The sequence below is a fragment of the Dipodomys merriami genome, unplaced genomic scaffold (assembly GCF_024711535.1).
Source record: "Dipodomys merriami isolate MVZ:Mamm:240054 unplaced genomic scaffold, mDipMer1.0.p SCAF_21, whole genome shotgun sequence".
Taxonomy (NCBI): Eukaryota; Metazoa; Chordata; class Mammalia; order Rodentia; family Heteromyidae; genus Dipodomys; species Dipodomys merriami.
In genome coordinates this window covers 5620695-5640859 of record NW_027203493.1, presented here as the reverse complement: position 1 = coordinate 5640859, position 20165 = coordinate 5620695, and the positions used below count along the sequence as shown (strand labels likewise).

Below are 20165 nucleotides of genomic sequence, written 5' to 3'. Positions count from 1 at the left end.
GCAAAAACACAAAAAATACATCATATTCCCTTGCATTAGTCGTTATCATGTACAGTAGTATTTCTGAGTGTCTTTGTGTTTGAACTACAAATTAAAGTACAGAAATATAGAACAACATTTGATCATGAGATTATGAGATGGTTATCAATACATACATCCATAAATACCAGATTATTGGAAATAATACATTGTCCAAAAGCACCCTAATAAGCTGACATTAAAATTCCAAAGGGAAATTATTATATCTGACTTTTATCCCTTGATTATCTACATTTAAAATTCACTTACTATGTGGAAGAAAAATTAATGTTTCTTTTATCATCTATGATCTCTAAGTTAGCACAGCATCTGAGAAGTGAACCTGTAAGCAGGTCATCAGAGCTGACCTGGGAAGCTAACTTGTAGTTGGTTAAGATGGTGTTTCAGGATCTGCAATACTATCTTTCCCAGTAAATAATCCCATGAGCAAGCATAATTAACAAAATATCTAGCTTTTTCTTTTTTGAAGTTAATCACCAATTTCCTTCCATATACTCCTTCTCCTTATGTTGCTGTGTTCTTCATTCTTACCCTGCATATTTTACATATACCTCTTATTTTCTTCTCCCACTCCTTTGTGAAAACCAATATGAAAGTCTCCAAGATAGTAAACCACTTGGTGTTGTCTCAAAAAAAGGTCATCCTTCCTACTTTATCCACAGGATTGTGAGAGCATTGCAGAGAAGGATGCAGGTTTTCTTATGACTTTCAAGTTTTTATTAAAACTTTAAATTTTTTCACAGTTTTGCATTATTTTAGATATCTCCACTGAGTCCGGCAAATTTAAAATTAGCCTTTTATGTGCATCCTTTTCAATTCTCATATGGAAGATGAATGGCTTTGTTTCAGTCAATATTCTTATGGCTTATTCTTATGATCACATACAAAAACAATTAAATAAAATCTGGAAAGTAAGTCAGAACTAATGGGATTTAATTCCAATACATAATCAATCATTTTGCAAATAGGTATAAATAAGTGTAACAGATGATTGAAAAAGATGGTAATAATTTAGACACATATTTCCAGATATTTTAAAAACTGTTTTCCTAATGCCTAGGAAACTTTATGTGATTTTCTATGCAATATAAATAACTTGCTAGGGTAGAATAATTGAGAAGCCTCATACTTTGCAAATCATAGTTTTTTCATGGCATTTTTCACTAATGCATTTCTCAGAGTATAGATTAGAGGATTGAGCAAGGGTGTACCAATTGTATAAAACACAACTACCATCTTATCTACTGGAGAGGTAGTTGGTGGGCATGTGTAAATAACTATCAGAGGACAAAAAATATGACAACCACAATAAAGTGAGAGGTGCAAGTGGACAGGGCTTTGTGCCTTCTTTCAGCACTGTGGTTTCTCAGAGAGTATAAAATGACAGTATAGGAAGTCAGCAGGATCATAAAACATACCATGCATATAACCCGACTATTAGAAACAACTAGCAAATTAATCACATAGGTGTCCATGCAGCAAGTTTCAATAAGGGCTGCAAGTCACAGAAATAGTGATCAATTACCTTGGGGCCACAGAAGGGTAATCTCAAAGCCAGGAAAATCTGTGCCAAAGAATGAATGCAAGATCCCACCCAGGCCATCATTATTAAAATTCCACAGACACGCAGGCTCATGATGGTTGTGTATCTCACAGGCTTGCAAATGGCCATACAACGATCAAAGACCATGAGGATGAGCACAAAGATTTCCATGCACCCAAAGAAATGGGTGGCAAAAACTTGGGTCATGCACTTATTGTAAGATACTGTATTCTTTTTTTATTTTAGTATATATTTTTATTGTAAAGATACTGTACAGAGGGGTTACAGTAACATGAGTAAGGTAAGGAGTACATTTCTTGTCAGTCATTGTTACCTCCTCCTTTGTTTTTCCCCTATCATCCCTTCCCTTCCCACCTCCCCAACTCCTCCCTCTCCCTGCGAAAGTGGTAAAGTTCATTTTTAACATAGTGTCTTGTCTAACTCATTGTTACAATAGGTCAACCTGTATCCTTATTTCAGCATTTTGTTATTTCCCTTTCTCTCCCCAAATTAGAAAAATGTATAAACAAGATGAAGGGCCCCAGAATCAAATACAGTGAAAACAGGGGTTATACCATGGAGGAAGATCATGCAAAAGAAACAAAAAAAAACCGCATAGTACATTATAAATACATTAAAAACAACTGCAACAAAGCTAAAACCAGGACTGTCTCTATCTTGCAGTTCCTTTCACTTAGCATCATCTTACATGGTCATATGTACATAGCTTTTGACCTTTTCTATTTGTCCTAGACATATACTAGTTATTGCAAATAAGGGAAAACATGGGGCCTTTGTTTCTTTTGGCCTGGCTTACTTACTTCACTTAATATAATTTTTCCAAGTCTTTCCATATTCTAACAAATAGGGCGATGCCATTCTTTCTGATGGGGGCATAGAATTCCATTGTATAAATATACGGGCATCTGTGTTGGTTCCATTTTTAGGCATGGTGAATAATGATGCAATAAACATAATTGTGCTGGTAGCTTTAGTATGGCTTTGTTTGTGATCTTTTGGATAAATGTTGTTTTTAATGTACAGCCTTGTTTGTGATCATTTGATTAATTTTTTTGTTTTTAGCATGCTATGTGATTTTTTTGTTTCCTTTTATGTTCTTCCCCGTATGGTACATCCTCTGTTGTTACTGTACTTAATTATGGTACCCTGCCTCTTGTATATACATTTGTCTAATTTGGGGATGAGAAGGAGAATAACAAAATGCTGAAACAAGGACACAGGATGACCCATTGCAACAATGACAACCACAAGACAGTATATTGGAAATAAACTTTAGAACTTTGGGGACAGGGGAGGAGTGAGGGAAGAGAGGGAGGGAAGGGATAGTGGGAGAACCACAAGGGAAGGGGTAACAATGCTCGACAAGAAATATACTCATCACCTTTCTCATATAACTGTAATTCCTCTTTACAATAAAATAAATTTTTAAAAGGAAAAATGTTTTAAATGGGAAGTGAACTACTCCTTTAGGAAAACATAACCCAAAGAACTTAACAATAAATATAATTAAGAACTGAGTGCTGAGAATTACATAGCCATTGGTTTTATCTATATGCTCTATATTTAAGTACAAAAGTATCTATATTTAAGTACAAAAGTAAAGCACAAAATTACAAAACTATTTTGAGAATTTTCAAAAAGTATTCATGAAGAAGAACTCATTTCCATCCATGGTCTTAAAGAAAAAACCTGGACATTAGTTTGCCTTTAGAGTACAATATAGTATAGCAATGGATGGGTGATAAAACCACAGCATAATTACTTTAGAAATAATACTGGTTTTTGATAGCTCTGAGTCTGGAATCAGAAGATTCAGTACATGTTCTGGTATCATCAATTACTAGCTTTGAAAATCTGGCTAAGTTTCTAATAACTGTGAATGTCAATGACTATTTTTAAGATACAGCTAATTGTTGGATTATCCTAATGATTGGAATGAAGCAGGTATTCATATAAAGTAGACTACTAACAGCATGAATACAAAAGAAGAAGGAAGAAAAGAAATCTATTCAACATGGAAGTACTATTTACCAATAGAGCTGAAGAGTATGAGTAATATGACAAGAATGGAATACCTTTGTCTAAATTACTTAGCACATTTTCTCTATTGCCATATGCATTCATGAAAAAATGGGTAAAACACAGAGCATGTTTCCAGGAATTGTAGGCATATAGGAAACGAACTAATCAACAATAATAAATCATTTGTTACTGTTTAAGTTTTCTCACTCTCTGCTGAGGCTCATCTAAAGGGACAGAGAAATGAGAAATAAAAACAATGTGACTGAATTTATTCTTTTGGAGCTTGCACAAAATTCAGAGCAGAGGAAATTATTTTCTGACGTGTTTCTCATCATGAAGCAAAATCATATTTAGTAATGATTTTGACAAATGCCTTACACTAATTTGACATGACAAGTTGAGAAACTAAGTGTGAGTGTATGGAAACTCTCTATCACCTTCCACAAATGTTCTGAAAATATAAATTTAATTAAAATTAATTTTAAATGATAGACAAAAATGTACCATTATGTGTAAAATTGGCTTTAGTCTATTGGATACTCAGGGTGTACTAATATGTAAACAACTTTTCATTTAAGTATAGGGATGTATAACATTTATAAAATCACAACATGTAAGAAAAGAATATTATTCTATCACCAATTATTATGTATTCTTGTTGAATTTCAGTTGTGGTTCAATTTTTAGGAATACAATTAATATTCTTACCATTTATATGTATAGCACATTGCATGACATCTAATCACACTGTTTAACAATCATAGTCCTACAGAAATATTTTATTTTCAAATGATGAAACTCTTGGTCCTTTAAATATCCCACTATTGTACTTCACTTCTGTCCCCAATAATCATAATTCTACAACAGTTGTCTAGGACTTTGAGGAGTCAGAGTACCTCAATTGAGCTAAACCACTCAGCATCTATTCACTCCCATTTTGTGTCACTTCATGGACTCAAAATTCACAAGTGTGTCATCATTTCCTGAGTTTTGACACTGAATGATATTTCAGGTAGTTCATATCATACATTTGGTTTATAAATTATTATATTGATATCTTTAAATTGATTCTGCTCAATATTTTCCATTCATCAGTGAAAAATAAAATTAAAAATGAAATGGTGTCTGGTAATATTTACTACAGACAAAATAATTTTCATACACTGTAATTAATGAATAAGGAAAGCTCAAATACAAGCTGTGGGAAATAAAGCACTTAATAGTTCGTTATGTGAATCACAACATGGAAACCTTAAGGGTAATTCAATGAATCTATATGAATCTTTTATGAAAACAACACCAATAGAGAAAGTGTATGCTGCAGCAGTGTTTGCTCCCTAAACCCAATAATGAGGGACAACTGGAATTTTGAGTGACAAAGATTCATTTATTGTGTTCTTATCATCAGATTTACAGACAATAGATCATGCAATGAGTGACATGAAAAAATCTTCTACACTTTTTTCTCTCTGATCCCAGAAAAAAGGCTGAACACTAGTATACTTAATTTTTTAATTTAATTTTGTAGCATGTTAATTTTCTTAGGTTCTTCCTAAGGGTCAGAGTTCTATTCTCATTTTAGCTTGAAAGTGCCGACCACATAAAAAGTGAAATATTTGAAGAGTATAACAGTATATTAAAACATATCACAAATTTCTCTCATTTATTGTTATTATCAGATATCAACAAATTTGAATACTATAACACAAGAATTTCCTGTAGGTCAGCACTATGAATGATAAAATAAATCAAACAGTTTTGACACACAGATTTAATAGGTTCTAGTAGAAATGATCAGGAGAAACTAATCTATTGGAAATATGTTATATAAAGAAATGAATGCAGAGAACTACATCATATTTAAGGATATTTACAGTTTTGAATGAATGTGATCACAAACCCATCTTTGTTCTTATCAATCAGGTGTGTGGCATAAGCTTTGACACATAATACACATACTTATGCCAGAAATAAGATTTCAGGAAAAATGACACACTTTAAAAGTACAGGGAAGCTTCCATTTTAAAGCCAGAAGCACATAGGAGGGGAAAAATCAAATTAGATTAGATATGAATGAAAAAGTGTAGGCAAGCATATACCTATGAAATTGCATAATGGCAAAAGATTCAGAGGAGGAAGTATTAATCATGCCTCTACCTGAATTTCTAAGGACTCAGTTACTTTCTGTGTTGTATCACAGTAACATTTAATAATCTCATTTAGTCATGATTTTAACATTCCATAACTTTCTCATGGCATTTTTCACTTCTGCATTCCTCAATGTGTAAATCAGTGGGTTAAGTAAGGGTGTTCCGATGGTGTAAAATACTGTCACCATCTTGTCCACAGGGAAAGTGGTAGGAGGACGTGTATACATGAATGTACATGGAATGAAAAATATTATAACTACAATGATGTGAGACGTGCAAGTGGAGAGAGCTTTCTTCCACGCTTCTGCACTGTGATTTCGCAGTGAATGCAAGATGACAACATATGAGATCATCAAAATCAAGAAACTGGTTGAACAAATTACCCCACTGTTGGACACCAACAGCAGGTTGATCACATAAGTGTCTGTGCAAGCAAGTTTCAGCAAGGGCTGCAAATCACAGCAATAATGGTCAATTAAGTTGGGTCCACAGAAGGGCAATTTTAAGAGCAAGATAATCTGAGAAGAGGAATGTATGAAGGAACCAATCCAGGCAAACACAATCAAGATGACACAGACCTGCCTTCTCATGATGGTTGGGTAGTGCAAGGGCTTACAGATGGCCACATAGCGATCAGCAGCCATGAGGATGAGTACAAAGATCTCCAAGCTGCCAAATAAATGCACTGAGAAGACTTGGGTCATGCACTCATTGTAGGAAATGATTTTATTTGCAGAGAGGGAATCCACAATGAGTCTGGGGGCTACGGTTGTGGAGAAGCAGAAATCAGCAAAGGCCAAATAAAACAGGAAGAAGTACATGGGGCTGCCAAGTATCCTGCTGAACTTGATGGTCACGATTATGAGCATATTCCCCACAAAAGTCCCACCATAGAAAATTAAGAAGATGACAAACACCAATTTTTGTTTTGGGGGATCTGGTGTCAACCCTAACAATATGAACATTGTCACACTGCTGTTATTAGGCATTGTTTCAGTTGATATGGGGAAATTGAAGATTATAAAGAAAACTCTGCAAAGGAGAAAAGAAAAATATTACTGAATTTTGGCAATTGAATCTTTGTTGTAAGTCATATAATTAACTTACTAGTGGGTGATAGCTTATCACTTTTATATTATTTCCCCAAACTATCAATTTAGTATCATGCAATACAATGTTCACTAAGGAAAGAGCAAATGTTTCTTCACAAGGTTGCTTCTTAGGAGTCAATACATGCCTTTTCTTGTTAGTTTTAAACAAATATCTATTAACAGTAGGATAGTATGTTGAATATATTGAGAAAGCTTGAATAATTTAATTTAATACCTTTTGAAGTTATTTGAACTTGAATAATTTAATTTAATACCCTTTGAAGTTATTTGAACTTGGTAATTATGCTACAAGCAAAATGTGAGGTACATCTTTGAATAATGTAGATAGTATAATCCTGTAAACCTTAGAGATTACCATCTTTAATAGAATCTAGATGGGCACTGTCAGTCACATGGACACATAGAGTGATGTAAGTGGCAGACATCATGATAAAAGAATTGTGGATATAGCATTGCAGAAATGAAGACTAACCTAATCAGTCATATCCAGAATTAGAACTAATATAATCTCCTGGCCAAATGTTGATCCCTTAGAATTGTCTATGCAATGATACATGTCTCCAGAGTGAAACCAAGGATGATATTCAAAGGAGCAGATCACAAAAGCCCAATAGCTAGAAGCATGTGATCATATAAAATGATATTTAATTAAATGACCTGCAAGAAATAGAAACAAGATCTCTTGTTAGAGGGTAAGGAGAGGCATAGAAATGGAAGGATAAACTCTGAACAAATGCAATAGTGGTACTCACTAGATACTGTGTTGAAAATGAATTATACAACTTGAGGTTAGGGATAGGAGGAAAATACTTTGAGAGCGTGAGGGAAGTGCTGATACTCTCCCCCCAAAAATGTACTCATTTCCTGATTTATGTAAAAGTAACCCCTCTGTACCTCACCATGCCAATAACACAAAAACGCATTTATTAAAAAAGATTACCTGTCCATTTCACTAGTTACATATTCTTCAACAAATTTTCATAAAAATATAGTAGACAGTGATTTTTAAGAGTATAATTATATATAATATATTATATATTTACATATTACATATAGAATTATATATTAACCATGTTTATAAAAATATTTAACAAATATATTTATATATGCAAGCATATTTATATTTCTGAACATTTAACAACAAATAAATATTTATGTCATTTATATATTTTGTATATTAAAATATATTTGAATGATATTTATTCAAACTTTATAATTAACATAGAGATACCAAAATATACATGTAAAACTGGCATAATAGGTTTAGAAAACATACTGCATAAGAAAGCATTATTTCTGGAAACATAACTATTTCACATATAATCTAAATACTAGCCAAAATAATTAACAAATATTTGATTCGGTCACTAGGCTCTCTGTCCTCATGAAAAATATATCAACTTTCATATTTATCCAAAGTTGTTAGATTTCATCTACATTTACATTTAATTTATATTTCATTTCTATTTACAGTTAATATTTGTGTTGTGATTTGGCTCAGGGACAGCAACAAGACTCTGAGTTCAAGCCCCATGACCAACCAAAGTATTAAAATAATAAACTAATATTTGAGGTGTATATGTTTTGCATCTTTGACATTTGTGGTCTAAAATTCCTGGTAAACACCTTTAAACAAAGTCACTGAGCAATGTGAGAGGATCTCGGTTTCACATGCTTAGATGGGCGCTCAGATGCCTGCAGTCTCTAATGGAGTTATTGCAAAAGGCACAGTTAAAATCTGCAGAAGGCACTGGTTCAGAGGTTCAATTTCTCAGATATGTGGTCAACACAGGCACTAAAATTATTGCTATAGCCCTCTCAATGGTAGCAAAAGACAGGGAGGAATTTCAACTTAAATCACAGTCAAATAAATAAATAAAATAAGATATAAAACTATGATATATTTTTGAAAATGTTCATATGCAATAGTGTGTCAAAAGTTCTATGCAATGATCTCTAAATGCATTAGAAATTGAAATTCAAGATTTCAATGATCTATGTTAGGGTGACTTTTTCACTAAAAATGAAGTATGTGGTTAATACTTATATACACACATAATTTTTATATATCAATTCCCTTTCAGTGGGTATTTAAAACAGCCTAAACTTGTAGTATCTGAGAGGGCAAGCTGCCTTCTTGGAATTCAAGATAGAAGATCTATTTGCTTTAAAATTATTCAATTTGTAAAGATTTGAAAGTGTGTAATGCTAAATTAAAAAGAAAGTTTTAAAATGTCTTACCTTAGAAGACTTGGACTCACATTGTCCTATCACCGAGCCTTGTAAGTGTAGACTGGCAGTATGCAGGCAGAGTTGGGCCATTATTTCAGATCCAGAGGTGTGAATAAGACTGTGAGTACACTTTAAATACAGAATGCAACACACTATCAGCAACTACAGGCATGCTAACTTGAATATTAAATATTTTCAAAATGAATTATTTCAGCATACAAATATAAAAAAGATGCTGTATGAATAAGAAATATAAAAGCAATCTGTTTCTATTTCTATATGTATTTGTATACATATATTACTCTGGACAGGTTAATATAAGCAGATTAAAATCCTGGCATATTTGTATAGAACAAGTTATTATTTTCCCAATTATCAATATACTTCAACATCACAGTATTAAGGGATCGCCAATAGATTCAGATCAATCATGTTCCATAGTATTGTCGATCAAGCTGGTATTGAGGAAGAGGGCTATCTGAATCCTCCTCTATTCATGACAATAGCACAATTGCTGAAGAACTATTCCTGGAAAACCCCAAAGTGGCATTATTTCTATGTGATTAATTTTAAAATGATCATCTTCAACAGTGCTTACTATTACTAACTACCTGAATATATTTGATTTTAATTTTTTCGTTCTGGATTGTACGTCCCTAATAAAATTGTCCCTATTCTTCTGCACATGCATGATGCATTGCTGGAACTGGTTGTGACATTAATATTCCAAAAGTATGTGACATGGTGGCCTTAATAGAAATCTTACCAGTTTTGGTAAGAAATGGAAGGTTAGTGTGCCCACTGTCCTTCATTTCTTCATGAATAACTTTTGAGCCAACTTACTCTGAGATTTAAAAGTGATTCTCTTTAATGCCAAATTATTCTGCTATTAGAATCTCTTGCATCTCTGAGAGGAAGTTATGTTTTCACTTGGTTCCAGAGCCATTTGATAATTTCCAAAACCACCCCTGGTACAGGATTTTAATTTGCATTTTTCCATTCCTTATTCCCTGATGATAGGCTTAACAAGAACAATGAAAGCTTATTCCCTAAAGTGTCTCTTCCCTCCCAATAGAGAGCCAGATGAGATAAAGAACTCAATTGGCAATTTGTCTTCTATTTTGCAACTAGAAGTGGGATATTATTTCAATTAAAAGCATCATTTAGGATAATGCCATTTTGGGGCTAGAATAAATAAAAGCAATTTAGAAATCACACCTTTGCTTCTAATACTACTCTCTAATAAAAAGATCATGGAAGGTCTGGGCTAAAAATGCATAACGTTTTTCCTGTAGTGGTAAAAAGGAAGTTATGACAAAATTCACACCGCATACCCATGAACTTGGATTTATTCAATGGAGATGAGGGTGAATTGAGAGACTATATGATGGCTAACTTTATAAGGAGTGTGAGCATCTAAATAAAGAACATTGCAGCAAATGTAGTATAATTTCATGCTCCACAAATACACACATTTATCAATATGTCAACATGTGTGTGTGTGTGTGTGTGTGTGTGTGTGTGTGTGTGTGTGTGTGTGTGTGTATACCAGAGACCATGCAGTCATCAATAATTCAATAGAAATGAATGTCTAGGGAAGAAAAAGGAAAGACTCTCTGGGGAAAATTTTCATATTTTATGGATGGAATACTTATGGATATACTCTTGAAGACTTAAAATTTAACTCTTTTTCTTTTTTACTGTGATTGACACAGTGTTACATGGGATGTCCTGTTAAGCACACAAAGGAAATACAATCAAGATATGAATGATTCCAGCAAGCATGTTGATGTGGAGCTAATATGTGCCCATTGACATGACAGGATGAAAATGACACTTTCCTTGTTTGAGTTTTTTCACTCACAGAGGTTTATTCTCAAACTTGGAGTAATATACCAAAGAAAACACAACCAAGACTCCAGAAAGTTGCCAAAGTCATCGAAAATGGGAGAATATCAAGCAACTGTCATTGTCAAGATATGCAAAGGAAAATGTCTGAATACATCGGTGTGTTTTCCTATATGGGGCTAGAGGCTGTGGAGAGAAATAAAATTAGTTATAAATATCTGGGTGAATTATATATCATTTATAGTAATCTTTTTGACAAATACCTCATACTAATTTGAGGTGAAAAGTCGAGAAACTCAGTGTGAGTGTATGGAAACTCTGTAACGTTTTCACAAATGTTCTGAAAATATTAATCTATTTATGTATAACTTTAACTGCTAGAGAAAATATACAATTTTGTGTAGAATTGGCTTTCATCCATTGGATACTCAAAGCATTTTAAATATGTAAACCATTTTATATCTAAGTGTTGGGATGTATAACATATTCAAAAACACAACATATTAGAAAAATATTACTCAACCACCAATTATTACATATTCTTGTTTAATTTCAGTTGTGGTTCAATTTTAAGGAATGCAATTATTTTTCTTACCAGTTATATGTGTGTAGCTCATTGCATGTCATTTAATCACATTGTTTAACAATCATCATTTCCCATCTACAGAAATGTTTTATCTCTAAATGCTAGAAGTCTTTATCCATTAAATAGCCCATTGTTGTATCTCAGTCCAGTCCCTATAACCACAATTCTACAGCAATAATCTGTGACTTTGTAGAAAGCACCTCCTATAAACTGAGTCCATTCAGCATTTGTGCACTCCAGTTTTGTGTCACTGCATGTGATCAAAACTCACCAATGTGTCATCATTTCCTTAGTTTTGACACTGAATTGTATCATAGGCAATTCCTGTAATACATTTACTGTATTATACCCATGAGATTAGAAACCGCTGTTCAAATATAAATATGTGTGTGCATATTTGGAAATGGACATTCTCTATAATATGGTGTTTTGTATGCATCTTTGAAGCAGGACACAGCATCTTTTAAAGCATTGAACCATTTAATAAAGCCATAGAAAGTAAAACCATAAGTTCAGAATCCTTCTTTATCACCACTAGCTTAATTTGCAAACTTTTCTAAAGAGTCAATGAAGTGAAACTTCATTGCGAATTTAAGCCACATTTCCTGATTATTAGTGACAACCTGTTTAAATCATAGAAACTTAACTTCAGTTGTAGAAAAGTAGTATCTGCTTTTATGGATAAAAATTTAAAATATATGTAATACATTTCCATGTAATTTGTCTCCTTTGGTAGTTGTTATTTTGAAAACATTTGTGTTTTAACTGTCCCTGAGGTTTTTATTTTTCTAGGTTTTTTATTGTAAAGATGTTTTACTCTCAGAGGGGTTACAATTACATGAGTAAGTTAATAAGTATATTTCTTGTGCTTTTTATCACAAGGTTAGCACTTTACCCCTTATGCTATAATTCTCCTTCTGGTTTTTTTTGTGGTAAATTGGAGATAAAGAGTCTCATAAACGTTCTTGCCTGGAATGGCTTTGAACTGTGTAGCTCAGATCACCAGCCTCCAGAATGGCTAGGGTTACAGTTGTGAGCCATTGACACCTAGCCATAGTTTGTATTTTCATATTTACCATTAGCAGAGTGTTTAATATTTTATTTGAGTTGTATTTTGGGGTACCTAGTGTCTGTTCAACTTGAAGGAGTCTCTGCTCTTCTGGGACAGCAGTTCTACTAGCAGGAGTTTGAGCTCAAGGACTCCTCCTTCCAGTTGAGCTGATACTCCAGGACAAGAAAATTATTATTATTATTATTATTATTATTGTCAGTTGTGGGGCTTGAACTCTGGGCTTGGGTGTTGTTCCTCAGCTCTTCAGCTCAAGGCTAACACTCTACCACTTGAGCTACAGTGCCACTTCAGGCTTTCTGGAGGTTTATCGGAGATAAGTGTTGCAAGGACTTTTCTGCCTGGGCTGGTTTTGAACCCTGAACCTCAGATCTCAGCTTCTTGAGTAGCTAGGATTTCAGGCAGGAGCCACAAGCACCTGGCTTAAACATTTTTTATTATATGTTTTTCATTGTAAAAATAGTGTACAGAAAGGTTACAGTTACATGAGTAAGGTAATGAGTACATTTACTATGGAGCATTGTTACCCCCTCCTTTGTTTTTCCCCTACTATACTTTCTCTTCCCACCTCCCCAACTCCTCTGTCTCTTCCCCAAGTTATAAAGTTAATTTTCAACATAGTTTCTTGTACGTATAATTGTTACAATGGGTCAACCTGTATCCTTATTTCAGGATTTTGTAATTTCCCTTCCCCTCCCCAAATTAGAAAAATGTATATACAAGATACAGGGCACCAATATCAAATACAGTGAAAACAGGGATTATACTGTGGTGGAAGAACATACAAGAGAAACAAAAAAAATCACATAGTGCATTTTAAATACTTTAAAAGTAATAGCAAGAAAGATAAAACCACTGGCTTTAAGGATCCTTTCCTTGGTCTGAATTGATCCTGTGAGGATTATAATGTGATGGTGGGATGTCCTGTTCTGGTCTGGTCTATTTGGGGTTTTAAAGGCTTCTTATATCTGAATAGGCCTATCTTTTTGCATGTTTGGGAAGTTCTCTGCTAGGATCCTGTTAAATAAATTTCCTAGAGCATTAACTTCTGTTTCTAGGTGCTCCTCTACACCCATTATCCTTAGATTAGGTCTTCTGATGGTGTCTTCCAAATATTGAATAGATCATATTTCTTGGCTTTGTCTTGGATATTTGTATATCCTTTCTCTATAATATCTAGGCTGTCTTTAATCTACAAGATTCGATCTTCTGCATGGTCTAACCTTCTGTCAAGACTTTATACTTTGTTTTTTATTTCCTTTCCTTCTAATTGGTCAGTTTTGATGGCTTCAAATTCTTTGTTGGAGCTTTGTATGGACTTTTTACTTTCTTAATTTGGTTTTCAGTGTTCATTCTCAAATTCCTTAGTTGATTGGCTCTGGTTTCATTGGACTCCCTTTCCTTCTGATGGGCTTGATTCAGCATTCCATTTGTGGCCTCCTTGGATTCCTTCAGCTTTCTGTTTGAGGATTCCATTAGTCTTTGTCTATTCTATTCCCACTCATGCAATTCCTTTATTAATGATTGATTGACTTCCTTAAGCTCACTCAATTTCTGTATTAATATTTGATTAACCTCATCATGCTCACAAAATGCCTGTATTAATCTTTGGTTAGCTTTATCATGCTCACAAGATTCCTGTATTAATTTTTGTTAGCTTTATCAAGCTTACGCTTTTCCCTATCCCGCTCACATGTTTCTCTATCAAGTTCACAGAGTCCTTTGCAGGCTTTCAATCTTTTCATTCAGCATGTTTACCAGTAGTGTTTCTAGAGCATATTGGGAATTCTCCTCTGGATAATTCATTAACTGCTCTGTCGCCTGATTATTATGTGTGGGAGTTGAGATACCTGGACTTGACATTTTTCTTGTGTTTCTCTGGCTTGTTATGCCCATTTGGTAGGAAACCAAAACCAGTTTCACACTAGAACACTATATTAAGGCAAGAAGAACCCTGTAATTACACCAATTGATTGACACAGTCAAAATGAGTACAGATACAATCTAGTTCAACAACAAACAACTATGGATTAATGGACTAAAAACATCAAAGAAGGAGTCCGCAGACCAGAAATTAATAGGTTTAGGGAGAACTGTGGGGAGAAAATAAGATTAGAGAAATGTGAGGAGAGAAAAGGAGAGGGGGGATTTAACCAAGATGTAAATTCAGCAGAGGAAACAGATAGAAGGAAAGGAGGAGAGAGATAAAGAAACAAGGAAAAATTAAAATTAAAAATTAAAAACAAAACACTTAAAAATTATATAAATATCAAGAAATAATATGGGAGAGGAGCAGTATATAAGGAAAGGAGGAGAGAGATAAAGAAAAATGAAAAAATAAAAAATAAAAATTTAAAAATAAAACACTTAAAAATTATATAAGCATAAAGAAATAATTTACCATTAAAAGAGTTAAGGCTGAGGGTTTGTGAATTGAGTAATCAATTTCTAAATTAGGTATGCACACAATATAGGATAAAGTCTAATAATCAAAGATGGGTATATATCTGGGGATGAGCAGAATAGCAGTTAAGTCACACAAAAATAACCCAAAAAAGACCAAAAAGGAAAAGAGTAAAAAGCGTTTTAAAAAGCACACACACACACACACACACACACACACACACACACACACACACACACACACACACACACATCTAAAATAAAAATTGTGAAAAAAAGAAAATATTAAAAATAATTTAAAAATTAGGTAGAAAGGATTCTTCATTCTTTTTTTTGGGAGGGGGACTTGTGTCTCCCCTGTGTCCATAATCAGTCATTGGTGGAGTTTCTGTTTTCCTTGTGGTGTTTGGTTTTCCTGAGGCTTGATTGGTTTATAAGGCAGTTTGAACAGGCAGAAAGAAGCTCAGCCTTACCAGGAACTTTATGACCCTCCTCCCAGGCTAGTTCAGTGGAAGGTAGATCTACTTTGAGCATCACAAAAGGGGGATGTGGCTCTTTCCTCTAGCTTGGAGTTGTTGTGATGGGGCTAGGTTGTGGGTAGGGTTGAAGCCTATCAGCAATCAGTAGCTTTTCCCTGAGAGGCTAGCTCCTGCAATAATCACAGAGCTATAAACATAGTTGTGCTAGTAGCTTTGGTGTGGTCTTGTTTGTAAACATTTGGGTAAATGCCCAAAAGTGGGATTGCTGGGTCATAGGGGAGCTCTATGTGGAGTCTTTTGAGAACCTCCATACTACTTTCCAAAGTGGTTGAACAAGTTTACATTCCCACCAACAATGAAGTAAGGTTCCCTTCTGTCCACATCCCCTCCAGCATCTGTTGTTGTTAGAGTTCTTGATTTTTGCCATTCTAACTGGAGTGAGGTGGTATCTCAATGTTGTTTTGATTTGCATTTCTTTTATGGCTAGGGAGGTTGAACATTTCTTCATGTGTCTATTGGCCATCCTTCTTTCTTCTTCAGAGAAGTTTCTCTTTACGTCTTTAGCCCACTTATTTATTGGGCAGTTGTTTCTTTGAGGATTTGTTGTTGGGGGTTTTAATTTCTTGAGTTCCAAGTATATTTTAGATATGAGACCCTTGTCTGTTGTATGGCTAGTGAAGAGCTTCTTCCAACCTGTGGGCTTTCTATTGATCTTGCTAGCTATGTCCTTTGGCATGCAGAAGCTCTGCAACTTGATGCAATCTCATTTGTCCAACCTTTCTTTGATATGTTGTGTTTCCGGGTCTCTATTAAGAAAATTTCGGCCTGAGCCAAGGAGACCTAGGGTTTCTCCTATTCCATCCTGTAATGTTTTCAGAGTGTCTGCTTTGACTTCGAGGTCTTTGATTCATTTGGAGTTGATTCTGTTTATTGCAGCATTATTTACCACAGTTAAGATATGGAACCAACCCAGATGCCTCTCAGTAGATGAATGGATCAAGAAAACGTGGTATATATACACAATGAAATTCTATGCCTCCATCAGAAAGAATGACATTGCTCCATTTGTTAGGAAATGGAAAAACTTGGAAAAAATTATATTAAGTGAAGTAAGCCAGGCCCAAAGAAACATAGGTCCCATGGTTTCCCTTATTTGCAATATCTAGTATATGTATGAGTCAAGCGGAAAAGGTCAGATAATGTGATGTTAGGAAAATGAACCCTTAGATATGTATTCTAATGTTTTTTTCTTCCATGCATTTGTTTCTAATGCATTTATAAGATTATCTTTTTGTTGCTTTGTATGTGCCTCCCCCACAGTATAACCCCTGCTTTCACTATATTTGATGTCAGTATATCTTGTGGAGGAGATGGGGAAAAACAAGTCGTTTAAATAAGGATACAGGTGGACTTGTTGCAACAATGAGAAGTACAAGTTGTCATGTAGAAAACGAGCTTTACAACGTTGGTGCGGGGTGGGGGAAGGTGGGAGGGTGGGGAGGTGGCTGGGAAGGGATGTGAAAGGTAAACAAAGGAGGAGGCTGCAATGTTTGATAAGAAATGTACGCATTATCCTGCCCATGTAATTACAACCCCTCTGTAAGTATGTTCTCAAAAAAAAATTAAATTAAAAAAAATAATCACAGAGCTTAGCCTGGAGCCATTCTCAGATTTTATGTTTACTGAGTTTCAATTGGTTTTCTTTTACCCCTCCTGCCTCTGTGTCTGCTGCCTACACTGCAATGGGGAGGGGCAGCATCTGGTTCTGTTTACCCAGTGAAGAAAGTCACTCCTTCAAGGGCAGAGCTATCTCTGCCTGGGAAGGGCAACTTTCCCCTGGGTGGAGCTGAGCCAGGCAGGTCAGGTTCCTGTGACCTGCTAAATGTCTCTTATTGTCTGGAAGAGTTGCATGCTAGCTGCTCCAGCCAGGTGTTTCTCAGTATCCAAGATGGATACTTCCCATCCTTGCTCCATGAGGAGTGAGGATGTCTTAGGGTACTCACACCTTTCCCTTGGTTTCCAGGCCTCCCATGGTCTGTGACTGTCTGTCGTCAGCAAGATGAAGATTCCTGCTCCTTGTCACTTCTTGTTGGCAGTGAGTAGAATCCACACACACACTGCCTCTGGCGCCTTTGTCCTGGGCTCTTCTATGTTGATATTGTGGCCCTGGTACACTTGGTGTGACTCTTTAGCTTAGGACTTTTCACTGGATCACTAAAACTGCTTTCTGTGTGAGAGCTTGATTAGCTCCCAGCTTCTCTGCCATCTTCCTCCAGAATCTCCATAAGCACATTTTTAGATCATACTGTAGAAGACAATAAATGAAAATCTGACTGAAAAATGCTAGGATCTCAATGAAGGAGGTGCTAAAATAATTAAGAAAGATATGTAAGTATAGAAATAGTAGATCTTGAAATGATAGAATTCTGAATAGTGTGTTCAGTATGACAATCTCAGCATAGAGCAATTTGGTAAGTTTTTATTTATCTTAAGGAATCAAGGGATGCTCTCATGATGTTTCACATCAGCTGAAGGAAACTGTCATCCGCAAACTTGTGTTTCACAACAATGAAAGTGGTGGCACTGACCAAAATACATTGTCCTCATAGATTAAAACATTGAATTTAAACTCCTTTCTACAACTACTTAAAAATAACAATAATAAAAATGAAATCATTTCAAGGATGGAAAATAAGGCAGGAAGCCCTTGGCTTTCCCTTCATCTCCTATGTGTGTGTGTGTGTGTGTGTGTGTGTGTGTGTGTGTGTGTGAGAGAGAGAGAGAGAGAGAGAGAGAGAGAGAGAGAGAGAGAGAGAGAATGGGCTATAAATTCTGAAATATTAATCTGAATATTAGCCTCCCTCTTGCTGGTGGCTCCAGGGAACTGACTTTGAAAAACATTATAAGAGGCCTTACAGTTGACATCTGTCTAGGTTCAAGAATTTCTATCATTGAGCCAGGCACCAGTGGCAAAAAACATTATGAGAGGCCTTACAGTTGACATCTGTCTAGGTTCAACAATTTCTATCATTGAGCCAGGCACCAGTGGCTCACGCCTATAATCCTAGCTACTCAGGAGGCTGAGATCTGAGGATTGCAGTTCAAAGCCAGCCCAGGCAAGAAAGTCCAATAAACCACCAGAAAACCAGAAGTGGTGCTATAGCTCAAGTGGTAGAGTGCTAGGCTTGAGCTGAAGAGCTGAAGGACAGCGCCCAGGCCCAGAGTTCAAGGACCATGACTAACAAAAAAAAAAAAAAAAAGAATTTCTATCATTGAAAAATTCATACAAAATTTTTATCCTTGAGGAATTAGTGCTGTGGCTCAAGTGGTAGAGCTTGTGCCTTGAGCTGAAGAGTTGAGGGACAGCGCCCAAGCCCAGAGTTCAAGACCCACAACCAAAAAACAAAAACAAAAAAATGAAGTTTTTATCCTGAAGATATTGACATTGCTGAAGATCAGAGATATGTGGCTTTACTGCAAGAACTGCAAAAGGGGAGTAATTGGAACATTTGTAGAAACCAAGCCAATGGGAGCAGTTGTAAGGGAACAACATTTTGAAGGTCAAGAAAAGGAGTTCCAGGAAATCCTGATTATTAGACATCTTCCTCAAGCTTCAAGTATAACACAACTACAATTGCCAAGGAGAATATCTGAAAGGTTTGCATAAAAGTTTCTGAAAGTAAAATATCAGCATTTCTCCATTTGCCAGTTGCATAGATAATGTATCACTCTATGAAGACATCCAGTGAAGGCACACATCTCTATCAAGTGAATAAATCTCCTCCTTTGTCCCCTCTGATTTCCCTGTTGCTATTCTATGTTAGGCCACTAGACCTCAAGTAAAGAGGAAGAATTGGAAGAATATTAACACTTTAGATATTATGATTTATTTTAAATTATTACGTTTTCCTTTAACAGAATATTTTAATTATACAATATTCTGTGGACATTGTGATTTTTTAGCCTATCTGTCACCTAGAACCACAGTTACTTCTTTGTAGTAAAATATTCAAAATCATCTCTATTAGGTATCTTGAAGCAATGAATGGTCTTGCTAAGAATACCTACCCTGGATGGATCAGGAAGGAGGAAGGGTGGGGAGTGGGTGCAGTGTAAATTTGGATTGAGCATGTGAAACCGGGTGGATTCTGGGACTTTTTTTTTCTTTTTTCTTTTTTTGTCGGTCATGGGGCTTGAACTCTGGGCCTGGGCGCTGTCCCTCAGCTCTTCAGCTCCAGGCGTGCACTCTACCACTTGAGCTACAGCGCCACTTCCGGTTTCTAGTGATTTATTGGAGATAGGAGTCTCACGGTCTTTCCTGCCCGGGCTGGCTTTGAACCGCAATTCTCAGATCTCAGCCTCCTGAGTAGCTAGGATTAGAGGCGTGAGCCACCGGTGCCCAGCTTGTTTTCTAACAGTAAGAAAATTCATGAATCTTTGTGCATTTACATCTAGACATTCGTGTAAGCTTCTCATACTATTTGAAGGATCAGCAAGAGACAAGAAACAGTTTGGTTGTTATTGGGTCCTGTTTATGTAACAAGAAATTCCATTTTAATATTACCTTCATAGATTCAGATTTTTGAGATTCTGAATGCATATTTTAAAGAGTGATAGGGAACATTGTGTTCATTTGGAATGAAGGTATACAGATTTGCCAC

The 20165-nt window shown here is 35.4% G+C and overlaps 1 protein-coding gene and 1 pseudogene across 1 annotated transcript; both read right to left on the bottom strand.

Moving 5' to 3' along the window:
- Window positions 1-1176: 1176 nt before the first annotated feature.
- Window positions 1177-2533, bottom strand: LOC138834198 (olfactory receptor 4C11-like; annotated as a pseudogene).
- A 3307-nt stretch (window positions 2534-5840) lies between these two features.
- LOC138833679 (olfactory receptor 4C11-like) lies at window positions 5841-6764 on the bottom strand. The gene has a single exon (XM_070031969.1). It carries the CDS (start codon window positions 6762-6764, stop codon window positions 5841-5843), a length of 924 nt encoding a protein of 307 aa, XP_069888070.1.
- Window positions 6765-20165: the final 13401 nt, after the last annotated feature.

What these genes read in the sequence shown, in the direction of transcription:
- LOC138833679 (XM_070031969.1), bottom strand. Translation starts at nt 6,764, where the DNA reads ATGCCTAATAACAGCAGTGTGACAATGTTCATATTGTTAGGGTTGACA.